At 28.2% G+C, this 13,859-nt stretch overlaps 1 protein-coding gene across 1 annotated transcript; it reads left to right on the top strand.

The window, feature by feature from the left end:
* Nucleotides 1-7,961: 7,961 nt before the first annotated feature.
* Nucleotides 7,962-13,027, top strand: LOC124932606 (histone H2B.7-like). Its single transcript, XM_047473262.1, has 2 exons — nucleotides 7,962-8,424; nucleotides 12,519-13,027. The coding sequence occupies exons 1-2, from the start codon at nucleotides 7,998-8,000 to the stop codon at nucleotides 12,938-12,940; spliced, it is 849 nt and encodes a 282-aa protein (XP_047329218.1). The 5' UTR covers nucleotides 7,962-7,997; the 3' UTR covers nucleotides 12,941-13,027.
* Nucleotides 13,028-13,859: the final 832 nt, after the last annotated feature.

The following is a 13,859-nucleotide window of genomic DNA, read 5'->3' as shown; positions in this document are numbered from 1 at the left end:
AAGTGTGGTTTCGGGACCCGAAATAGGGTGTTTTGGGACCCGAAAATGGATTATATTATGTTTGCTGAATTAAGGGTCCCGAAAGTGTGGTTTCGGGACCCAAAAATGGATTATGTTATGTTTGTTGAATTAAGGGTCCCGAAAGTGTGGTTTCGGAATCCGAAATAGGGTGTTTCGGGACCCGAAAATGGATTATGTTATGTTTATTAAATTAAGGGTCCCGAAAGGGTGGTTTCAGGACCCGAAATTGGGTGTTTCGGGACCCGAAAATGGATTATGTTATGTTTGTTGAATTAAGGGTCCCGAAAGTGGTTTTGGAACCCAAAATGTGTTGTTTCAGGACCCGAAATGTGTGGTTTTAGGACACAAAATAGGGTGTTTTGAGATCTGAAATAGGTGGTTTCAGGACCCAAAAGCTTAGTTTCGGGACCCGAAATGAGTAGTTATCATGGTTTTTATCTGATTATCTGCTTCATGGTTTTAAATGTTTATCTTTTGTTTTTGTAGGGCAAATAAACGTAAAAGGAATGTCAAAAAGCAGCTCCCAAAGTAGTTCCCAAATCCCCCAGAGCAGCAGCTCCCAAAGTAGTTCCCAAATCCCCAGAGCAGCAGCTCCCAAAGCAGCCCATTTCGGGTCCTGAAACTACCTATTTCGGGTTTCGAAACACAACAATTTTTTGTTCCGAAATGGTTTCGGGACAAAGAAGGACCCTTTCTTGTCCCAAAACAACCCATTTCGGGACAAGAAAGGGTCCCAAAACCATCCATTTCGGGAAAAGAAAAGGTCCCGAAACCACCTATTTCGGGTCCCAAAAAACAACATTTTTTATCCCAAAACACAAAATTTTTTGTCTTGAAACACAAATTTTTTTGTTCCGAAACCACCCATTTCGGGACAAGAAGGGTCGGTCCTTTCTTGTCCCGAAACCAACCATTTCGGGACAAAGAAGGACCCTTTCTTGTCCCGAAGCCACCCATTTCAGGATAAGGGATGACCATTTCTTGTCCCGAAACCATCCATTCGGGACCCGAAATGACCCTCTAGGGTCCTTAAACGACTCTCTTTATGTCCAGAAAAGGTAGGTTTCGGCACATTTTGACACATTGAAATATACATTTTTTATACTAATCGAGCAATTGGGTACCTTTCGGGTTCAATAGGGGTGGATCAGTTCAAGTTAAGTTCTCCATCTACTGGGTTGTTCAAGTTCGGTGCTTTGGTTTCCTGAAAGTTCAAATAGTTTTGAAATAAACCCATAAACCTTTAAATCCATAAATACATCTGTAAAATGTAAACCCTAGATCTGTAAAATCTAAACCTATATTTATAAAAAAATAATAATAAAGATCCTTAAAAAAGATACCATGGAGAAGTAAATGCAGCCAGAGAAAGAAATAAATGCAGCCGGAGAAGACAAATAAATGTCGGAGAAGAGAAACAAATGATGATGTCGGATAAGTTTCAGAGAGAGAAAGAAATGCAGAAATGCAAAAATAATTTTTTTTTTTTTTTTTTTTACTCTCTCCTAGCAAAGCCACGTAGGATTCGTTCACTAAACATTCGTTGTATTTATCATACCTCTTATGTTTAATTGACATTAATAAAATCTTATTATATTAAAAAATATATATCAATCAGCTACAATATCGTCAGGTAATTTTTATTTTTTAACATATTTTATTATTTTTTCTCAACTAATATATATATATATATATATATATATATATATATATATATATTTCTCTTTTATAAATAATAATAATAATAATAATCTTCAAATTCTCATTTATCTATTCTTATATAATTATTAATTTTCTTTTCTAATTAATATTTTTATTATTTTATCTCTTTTCTTATATATATATATATATATTTTCATTAATTTTATATAAACTTATTAATAATTTTTATATTTACATGTATTACTCTCCCTTATCAATAATATATCTTTTCGCCCATTTATTAAAATAAAGAAGAAATGTTTAGTATATTTTAAACATAAATAAGATCTAGTCTAGTGGTTTAGGATGTAAACAATCGATTTATCTTTAGTCATTAGTTTTAACCTTACCTTATCATTTTTTAACTGTAAAAATTGACGTTATTTTTAGGGCAGTCCAAAACTCGGGGCCGACATTATATATATATATATATATGCAATGGAAGGAGTGTGCGACGTGAAGTAGGGAACCGGCTAACGCAAGCCATAACACGACGGAACAACCAAAACACCGACGGACCGCTCCGCTTCCGCGTTCTCGCCTGAAACGACGTCTTTTCGTGCCCTGATCATCTTTTTTATTGCGATCGCCGGAGGGATAAGATCGAATCTCATCTTTGATTTGTCAAAGATGTAACTCAGTCGATAGTCCACCTTTTTGACTTATTCGAAAGGTGAAATGATCACTCTACTTCAGTGATCATTTCCCCTACTTTTATAGACATTGATCATGCCTATTTTGGCAAGTTGGGTGAAGAAGAATCAAAATACCAAAAATGATTTTGGCTAATTCAATCCACATGAAGCCCTCAACCGATTTTGAGAGGCTATAAATAGCCTCCCTCAACAATTTCAAAACCAAGAGATCCAATCTGCAACTTCAAATCAAAAGAAATCAAAAATCCGCGATTAAAGCTCAAGCTTACTGGATTTTTCGAAATTCTATACAAGGCTTTAAAGTTTGGATCCAAGCATTCAAAAAGATTCTTTAAGTCCTAAGGAGTGTTCTCCAATCCTTACTTCCATCTTGAATTTGAAATTTTATATTTCAATATTTACAATTTTGTATAATATTTGGTGGTTGAATTTTAGAATTGAAAATCAATCCTAAGATTATTTCCAAGCATTATGTTTATGTTAGAATCAATCAATCAACCTTAAACAAAAAAACCCGAATTTGAATTTTTAAAAATTTTAAAATCAGGTTTGTTGTTCTTGGATTAATCATCAAGAACAGTTACCCAAAAATCTTCCCAACATGTTTCTAATGATGACTTCAAAACCTCTTTAGAATCAAAACTTCAATTATTGATCATAAACTATTTTGAATAAATTGATCATCATCTATGGTGATCCTTTCACCTTTCGAATAAGCCAAAAATGTGGACTATCGACTGAATTACATCTTTGACAAATTAAAGATGGGATTCGATCTTATCACTCCGGCAATTGCAATGAAGAAAATAATCAAGGCGCGAAAAGACGTCGTTTTAGGCGAGAACGCGGAAGCGCAGCGGTCCGTCGACGTTTTGGTTGTTCCGTCGTGTTCTGGCTGATAGCGTTAATGCTCGTGTTAGTCGGTTCCCTACTTCGCGGTTGCACATTCCTTCCATTGCAGCGGGCTACATCTCTCTATACTTTAAAAAAAAAATATATATATATATATACATATTTATTTTATTTAAAAATTAATATTTTAAAAATTAATTAATATTAAACATTTCTCTCTTTTAAAATTTATATATATTAATATTTTTTTTTAATTATTTTTTTTTTTCTCTTTCATCCCCTCTCTATATATAATATTTAATTTATACCTTATTTTCTCTTTTAGCATATATATATATATATATATATATATATATATATATATATATATATATATATATATATATATATATATATATATATATATTATCATTAATTTTATATATTTTCATCTTTTATAATTAATTTTCATATTGTCTTAGAAATAAATTATTTTTTTTTAATAAAATAAAAGATTGTATATATTTTAATTTATTTAAAAAATATATTTTAAAAATTAATATTAAGAATTTCTTGACCCTAAAATCTATATATATTAATTTTTTTCAAAATTAATGTTTAATTTTATTTTATATTGTCTTTTTTTATATATTATCTCACAAATAAATTATATATTTTTTTTTAATAAAATAAAAAATTATATATATTTTAAAGTAATTATTTTAAAAATCAATATTAAACATTTCTCTCGTCTAAAATCTATATATATTAATTTTCCTTCATAATTTATGTTTTATTTTATTTTCTCTCATCTTTTATATATATATATATATATGAGAAATGATTAGGTGAGTGAATTTGGCAAGAGAATTTGGTAAAAGAATGACTTGGCATAATCTTATTCGCTGAAAAAATCAAATAATTTCTCTTTTTTCTCTCTTTTCTCCCACTTTTACATTTTCCAACCAAGGTGATGGCAAATCATTCCCTCACCAAATTCCCTCAACAAATTTCCTCTCTCTATCACTCCTTTATATATATATATATATATATATATATATATATATATATATATATATATATATATATATATATATATATATATATATATATATATATATATATATATATATATAATTATCTTTCCTAATTAATTTGTGTATTTTATCTCTTAGCTTTGTAGGAAGATCAATATTACTTATATGTATTTTATCTCTTATCATATATAACAACTAAAACTTTAATTTTGTTTTTTTGTCGTGTAAAGTCTTGTGTTATGTTAAGAATAATTATTACTTTTATATTTAAAAATGTGTTATTTTATTCTTACAAAAATATTTAACTAAACAAATTATGATAACTCAAATGTTAAGAATCGGGTCAAGACATCAATTATTTTGGTTATCATTAAAAATGTCTTAAATTGAAGTATATTATGATTTTGAAAATTGTGTTAACATTATCAAAATTTTAAAAATATCATACATTTATCGTAATAATAATTTTGGTATCGGTATTATTTTTTTTCCCGATATACCTTAAAAATTGATATTTTCGATATACCTATAATATCCGTAATCTTTCTCGTCCCTACCTAAATTATTATTTAGCTTCTTCCTTTTACTATATTTATATTGATTTTGACAAAATTTCAAATTAAGAAGTTGGCAAAAAGATTATTTACTTATATATCAATTGACTATGTCTTTAATTTGTGATGTCCTTTTTTTCTTCTTTACCTAATGTATATTATTTTATCCTATATTTAATAACTCTTAATTAGAGATTTTAGTGTAGTATGTTCCTCCCATATTTATTAACCTTTTTTATTTCCTAATTAATTATTTTTAATTTTTTAATTGTTTAATTTTTGTTAGTTTCTTTTATATATATATATAATGAGTGAATTTTTTTTATTAGAGACATAAAATATAATATATATCACAAATTTTAAGTAAATACATCATTTTTTCATATTATCTCATAAATATTTTTTATATTTTTTAATAAAATAAAAGATTATATGTATTTTAATTTATTTAAAAAATAAATATTTTTAAAATATATATATATATATATATATATATATATATATAATAACTCTTTATTAAAAAATTTGGAAGTGTAATACACATTCCATTCACATTTATCAATCTTTTCTATTTTCTAATGTTTAAGGATATATGAATACAGCAAAATTCTTTCACATAGGGTGAGAATTGAAATTGAATATATATATGCTAGAGATTTTAATAATATATTTTTTTAGTATTAAAATTATTAATTATTTATATATATATAATTCATAAAAAATATATAAATTAGAAAAAAAATTAAAAATATATTTAAATAAATATGTTAAGATTTAAAGTGATACATAAATTCTTTTTGATTTATTTGTTATTATAAAAAGATTAAAATAAGAGATTATATACTTACGATAATATTTTAGAATTAAGGATAAATTTTATTTTATTTTATTAACTTAATATATTATTAATTAAAAAGATTTAAATAAAAGAAATAAAAAAAATTCTGTTAAAAATAAAAATTATTAAAAAATTATTAAAAAAATAATAAAAATATTTAAATTAAAAATATTAAAAAATATATTTAATTAAATACGTTAAACTTTAAATTTAATTAGAAATGTATTTGACACTTACTTATTATAATAAAATAAATAAATTAAGACACTTGAAATAACTATTTTTTATTATTAATTATTTTTATAATTTATATATATATATATATATTAATTTTAAATAATTTTTAATATTTGTCAAATTATATATCATAATAATTTATTATTATTAAAAAATAAATTAAGACATTGTATATACAATATTTTTATTAGCATATAATTTTTAATTTAATTATTATACTAATTTTAAATAATTTTTAATATTTGTCAAATTATATATTATAATAATTTATATAATTTGATTCTAAATTTAATGTTTGATAAAAAAAAGTTTCTAAATATTTTTTAGTCATATTTATTATATATTTTCTTTTAAATGTTTTTTAAATTTAATGAATTGTATAGATTTAAAAATAAACATAAATATTAAATTTAGATTAACTTAATTTTTATAAATTAAAACCAATTCAAATATTTAAATAATATTATTTTTATTTAAAATATTTATATATAAATAATATTTTGTTTATAACCTTAAATATGTAAATACATTAAATTCATGTTAGTTAAATTTATAATTATCAAAAAATAAAATTATTAAACTAAGTAATATATAATTTTCTTCAAAAATGATGTAAATTTTCCTAAGAGCATGGCTATCCATGACCCAAAAATGGATGGGTTGTCGTTGATTGTGTTGGTTTCAATGATCAAAACCACGATCAGTTCATTACGTCTTGCTTTTGTCAAATTTTGAAAAAAATTACAACCAAACTCATCCAATAAAATGTTGTCATTTGTCGGTCTCTGATTGGTTGCCCATATTTTTTTTATCTCTTATCTTTAAAACTCAATTTTAGCATTATTTATAATTAAAAAAATATATATACCAAAATTCATAATTTTTCGAGATCTATAAATAGAGACCACTCTTCTATATTTCGGAGAACAAAAAAATCACAATTTTCTCCATTTCCTATTAATTACCCTCCTTTATTTACAATTATCCATAATTAATACTAAATTATTATGGATAACTACAACAATAATTCAAACTCTTCCGCTGATTTTGATCCCGAATATGAAAATTTTCGACAATTCAAGCGTAATAATCCAACCGGGTGTCAAAATATGATGTCGTCGGGAGATAATTACGGTATATCTCAAAATTCGTCCCAAAACTTCAATCAAAACTCCCAACAAAATTCGATACTTAGCCACAAAATTACTAGAATTCCGAAAATAGCTATTTCCAGTCATACACCATAGTCTCGAAGACACAAAATTCGTACGACCAATATGACGTAAAAGACGATGTAGAAGGAAGAAGTTAAGCAGGTTGTATGTTGAACAAGACAGTGATTTTGAGTTCTCGAGTATCAATACGTTTTTGGCCAACAAGGACGATGTTGCAGATAAAAACACGCACTTGCTACTGAAATCGAACTTGGTCAAAAACATATGGCAATTATATGGAGTGACTGATATGTGAAATATGGTTGTTGGTGTTGTTTTCTTAATTATCGCCGTCTGTTTTATATTTAGTTTGTAATTTACGCTATGTTAACAATGTATTTTAATTTCGTGTTTATTATCATTTAAAAATTAATTATTATTTTTAAAAATTAAAAAAATATTATTATGTATAAAAATTAGAAATTAAATATTATTATTATATTTAAAATTAATTTATTATTTTTTTTTAATTTAAAAATAAAAATAATATTTTTTAATTCATAAGTACCGTGACAAAAATCTTAGTCAAGTTTTTTTGATAATAAAAAATTAGTTATTGATACGATGCTAGGATGCAAAGCACACGGATTGCCACGAGTTTTTTTTTTTTTTTGTTAAGTTATTTTACAATAATATAAAAACTATTAGATGAATATTAACTTTTGCGCGTCATTAATGAAATAAATAGATATATCCTCCGTAATAAATCCCAAACGTCTAAATTGTAATGACAAAGATCCAACAGACAGTAATTGTCCATGTCATCGATCCAAGTGAAACCTAATTACCCAACCATCATCTTCCACAAAATCGTATAAATACATCCCGCCAATCTATCCCTCATCAGTCATCTTATTCTCTCATCTTCTCAATCAAATTTCTAGGGTTTCATTCTCTAATCCATTTCAATGGCGCCAAGAGCTGAGAAGAAGCTTGCAGAAAAGAAACCTGTAGCGGCAGAGAAATCACCAGTTTCGTCTGAGAAGAAGCCAAAGGCGGAGAAGAAGATCTCGAAGGAATCATCAAGCGGAGTCGTTGATAAGAAGAAGAAGAAGTCAAAGAAGAGCATCGAGACTTATAAGATCTATATATTCAAAGTTCTGAAGCAAGTTCATCCTGATGTGGGTATCTCCAGTAAGGCAATGGGGATCATGAACAGTTTCATTAATGATATCTTTGAGAAATTAGCACAAGAATCTTCAAAACTTGCTCGATACAATAAGAAACCTACTATTACTTCTCGTGAGATTCAGACTGCTGTTAGACTTGTCTTGCCTGGAGAACTTGCGAAGCATGCTGTCTCTGAAGGTACTAAGGCTGTTACTAAATTCACCAGCTCTTAGATGGTTAAAGTTCTAGGGTTTCGACATTATACTATCTGTAAGCAACTTATGATGATGTTGAATCAATTCAGTTTTTGTCCCTTTTCTGAATTGATTGATTATATGAAAATACTTCATTGGTGAGTCTGTGAAATGCATTTAATCAACAAAGGTAAAATAAAACATGACTAGAGTTCCAGCTCACCGTTTTTTTGTGTGAAAATTGATATTTACATAGTGATTATGGATGACTTACATGACAAATGATGTCTATTGAATTGTATTGTTTTATAATGTTTTTTCATTATTTAGTTGTGACTATTATATATATTATTCTAATTATATGTAGTTTTGACAATTTACCATATCTCCGCCTACATTCTCTATCAACGTCTTTCGAATTTTTCTAATTGATTTAAGTGTGTAATTTTTAATTATCATACCTAGCTCCAACCAACTCATGTTGACTACCAATGAAAAAAACAAAAGTAATCCAAATACTCAAGTAAGATTTGTTTGATTGAGCTTCTATTCTAGCTTAAATAATAACAGTATACTTATTGAATTTATATTGGCTTAAGTTGTTGTTGGACGACCTCTAGAAACATTTGTTTGCAACTCAATTTAGGGTTAGTTCAATTACTTATTCAAACTCAAAAGAAAGGTACAAAAACTATGACTGATTATCTGTAATATGTGAAATCCATTGCCCTCAATCGACGAAAAAGTCTCTGATTTGAATCTCCTCACCTATGTTCTTAGTGCCTTCAGCCCCAAATATGATTCATTTTTGTCGTTGTAATAACACGAGTGGAACTAGTGAACATTGAAGATCTATTAGGACTTCTTATAAATAAATAACGTCTCAAACTCTCTCATTCTATCGTCTCTAATTAATAGATCAGCAAATATTGTTATCACCAAAAAAAGTCGCAGATTGAATTTTATAAGGAAATCGCGGGGCTTCTCATATTCCTACAAAAATCTTCACCACTCCTTTAATGGGCGTGAAGGAGTTAATGGGCAAAACATTCTTGGGTCTGACGTTGATGAGTTATGTGCTATAGGACTAAAAAGTAATATGCTCAATAATGGTTATAATGGGCCAACAAACAGTACTATAATGGATAAAATAACTTTTCTGGGAATCGTCAAAATTTCAGAAGTCGTAACGAAGAAAATAATTGTCTCAAATGTAATACATATCTATTTATAATAATTGTTGTGTTCATAAACAATGTCCATTATGTAGTATTTGTGGGCATTCAGTTATCAATAGTTGGCGTCGGTTTGATCAAAAATTTATGCCTATTAATCCTCATGCAATAATGATGAAATCAACAACAGTTATCTATGACCACGCTTGGTATGCCGATTCGAGTGCGTCAAATCATATTATTGTTGATATAGAAAATCTTCAAACTCATTCTCCTTATCAAGGTATTGAAAAAATAATTGTCGGTAATGTCGAGCGAGTCTTTATCAAATTCTAATATTTGTGTAACCCCTAGTAAAACCACTTTGTTCGGTTTCCGCGAAAAATTGAGGTTCGAGAAATTCTAACATCGGTTTGTGTGTTAGGATTTTTTTTATAAATAAAACATTATTTTAAAAGATTTTCAAATGATCTTTGACACTTTTTTGAAATTAATTAAAAATAATTAATTTGAGGTTCAATTTTAAATAATATTGGGATATGTAATAATCAAATTACAATTCAATTTTTTTTTAGAAATCTGTTTTAAATTAAGTAAACATAATTATTTTGAAAGATTATTTATTTTAAAACAGAGTCAATGATCAATAAAAGTGACATACGTGTACAAACGTATTTGCCAGAGTTTCTTTTGGTTCGTAGTTTGATGATACTCAAAAAAAGGCTTTCGCGCTTCATCCCCATACTCGTTTTAAAAATTGTCTCTACTTATAAATTTGGCTTTTGAAAATCGGTTATATAACGTTTTATTTTTAATTATTATTATTATTATTATGATCCTAGGCATGCATATGATTTAGCATTATTTAATAACAATATTTAAATGCTAATACATGTTGTGGATGACGTTGACTATGAAGAAAAATATCTGAAGAACGCCAGTTTTTAAAAGGCATTAGGGTTTAAACATAATTCGCAAACATGTCTTTGTCAAAATATTTTTTGTGGAAACATCCCAAAATTATTTTGAAAGTATTTTCTAATTTTTCAAAATTTTTAGAAAATTATTTGAGTTCCAAAATTACAAAAATATTTTTTTATTTGAAAAAAAGAACCAAACAGGCCTTAGGACCGGTGTCATAGGTCTTGGGTTCATTTTCATCTGTTGGGGTCTAAGAACCTCGGTCGGACCCATCGGTCCAAGCTAAGAAGCCTTAGTCGAGGTGCTAAGAACTCTCGGTCACTGGTTGAGATTTATCGGCCGGGGTGTAAAAACCACTGGTCATGTGTTAGCCCTATACTAACTATATCGGTCCTAGGTTTTGAGAATTCTCTGTCGGGGTAGTGATTCATTGGTCCTAGGTTATACCTCTTGGTCCTAAATGGATGCCATCGATATGTTTGGAAGTTCTTGGTCTTAGGTCTCACTTCTTTGTCTTGGGTGGAAGTTATCAATCATAGGTTCGGTGATTCTCGGTCATAGGTCTAACCTCTTGGTCAGATGTAAAAATCCTCAATTAGACATCTCGGTCCTAGTTGAAGAAAATTGGTCGAACCTCTTAGTCCTCGATGAAGAACACCAGTCGGACCTCTCGGTCATGGCTTACAAGCCTCGATTGGACCTCTCGGTCATGGCTTACAAACCTTGATCGGACCTCTCAATCCTATGTTAAGTTTTTTGGTCGGATCTCTCGATCATAAACTAACAAGCCTTGGTTCTCAAGAACATCGAAATTACTGGTTTTGCAATTTTAATGGAGATTGGATTATTCGATCCGAGGACTTGGGTAACTTCACAATGCTCATAGGAATATTTAGATCATCATCCTCAATTATCAATCGACAAGGATGATGGTCAATTTGTTCAAAATCGTTTATAGCAAAAAATTGGGTTTTGGTTTTAAAGTTGTTTTGAGGTGAAAGGAGCTAGTTAATAGTTTCCATATACTTCATATACTTGATTGATACCAAAACAAGAACATTAACCCAACTTATAATATGCTGAGTGCTGACTCCTTTCTCGTCGGCTAGCTTAATCCCATCAATGCATGCTTCATACTGAGCTTCATTGTTGGTTACACTATAACCCAACTTAGTAGAAGTAGGGTTATTCGTTCCTTAAGGATCAATCAAAAGGATACCGATACCATAACCCTTATTGTGAGACGCACCATAAAACATCAACTTTGATGCTTAAGATTAATATTAATATTTTTATAAATCAAAATGTTTTGAAAAATTTTAAATAATTTATAAAATTTTGTTATTTTAGTTCTAATATTTCTAGAAGTATATTTTACAAAATATTTAAACTAAAAAAATATATTAAATCAATATGTTAAATTTTAAAGTAATTAAAAATTATTTTAAATTAATTTTATTAATAAAAAAATAAGATGAGGCATTATATATTTAAAATAATATTTTAGAATTGAATAAATTTTTTTAAAAGAAATTATTAATTATTACATATTTTTTTATATTTAATTATTTATATATATTCTAATTAATAAAATAGAATGAATTTTGTAATATGAGATATGTTAATTCATTTGTTTATATTTTATTTTTTTAGTACAATGTATGTATCCTGCTAAGTTAAATTAATAATTATCAAAAATAGAATTTATTAAAACTACACATACCTTAAGGTCAAAGTACTTTTCTACCATATATAATTTTCCTCCAAGATTATGTAAATTCCCCTAATAAAATAAATAGATATATAAATTAATTTCCTCCGTAATAAATCCCATACGTCTAAATTGTAAAGACAAAGATCCAACAGACATTAATTTGCCATGTCATCGATCCTAGTGAAACCCTCCTTCCCCAACCAGCATTTTCCTCCCATTGTATAAATACATCCCGCCAATCTAAACCAATTCAGTCACCTTCTCAATCAAATTTCTAGGGTTTCATTCTCTAATCCATTTCAATGGCGCCAAGAGCTGAGAAGAAGCTTGCAGAAAAGAAACCTGTAGCGGCAGAGAAAGCACCAGTTTCGGCGGAGAAGAAGCCAAAGGCTGAGAAGAAGATCTCGAAAGATTCATCAAGCGGAGTCATCGATAAGAAGAAAAAGAAATCAAAGAAGAATATCGAGACTTACAAGATCTATATATTCAAAGTTCTGAAGCAAGTTCATCCTGATGTGGGTATCTCCAGTAAGGCAATGGGGATCATGAACAGTTTCATCAATGATATCTTTGAGAAATTAGCGCAAGAATCTTCAAAACTTGCTCGATACAATAAGAAACCTACTATTACTTCCCGTGAGATTCAGACTGCTGTTAGACTTGTCTTGCCTGGAGAACTTGCGAAGCATGCTGTCTCTGAAGGTACTAAGGCTGTTACTAAATTTACCAGCTCTTAGTTGGTTAAAGTTCTAGGGTTTCGACATTATATTATCTGTAAGCGAATTATGATGTTAAATCAATTCTGTTTTTGTCCCTTTTCTGAATTGATTTCTCAATATCCGATTTTTGTTAGATATATGCACTTTTGATTGTTTGTGATAGATCTGGATTGATGTCTATGTTGATTGGATCTGTGATTAGCTTTAATATATGGCCAGACAGAAGCTAGGGTTTATCTTTGCATTTCTTACCTTCACCTGAATTCCTTCATTGTTATGGCTTCCATTGAAAATTTCTGTAGAATCAGAATATCAGATTTTGTTTTTGCTGCAATCCAAACTAAAGACAGGGTCTTTTCTATTTGTATAAACTTGAATGATACCATTTGAATCAGCCTTTTATAAATATTGCCTTTGCTGAATTTGTTTGAAACCAGTATGTGGGTTTAATCTTGGAAGAGATCATAAGCTAGACCTTGTTCTTCTGCTAGTACATCTTTGCAATTGTTATCATTGGTATCAATACCATTAGAAATTTTAATTGGAACCCTAATTCTTTACCAAATGATTTTGCCCTTATTGGTTTGTTCAATAGTTTTTGCCTAATCTTGGCATAACTGGATGTGGTAGAATAGAGATTGATCTCCTCATTCAGCTTATGCTTTGGCTTTCTTATGACAAGATTGATTTTTTCGAACTAAGATCTTGTTATTATTCAATTTGAATGAGTTTCTTTGTGGAGTAATCCTAATCAATCATATAATTCTTGAATTTAAATAGTTGGGTTTTATTTTGTTTTCTGTTCTTGGTGTTTTGTGTTTGAAATTTAGTTGTTTAAATATTTAAATGTTATTTTCTGAATAGGTTTACTATTTTCTGAAATAGAAGTATTTTCTGAAATAGAAGGTCAAAATAATATTGGATGTGGAAATGTTAT

Source organism: Impatiens glandulifera, chromosome 3 (genome assembly GCF_907164915.1).
Source record: "Impatiens glandulifera chromosome 3, dImpGla2.1, whole genome shotgun sequence".
Taxonomy (NCBI): Eukaryota; Viridiplantae; Streptophyta; class Magnoliopsida; order Ericales; family Balsaminaceae; genus Impatiens; species Impatiens glandulifera.
The sequence above is the reverse complement of the archived record's forward strand: the minus strand, read 5'-3'. Positions and strand labels throughout refer to the sequence as shown.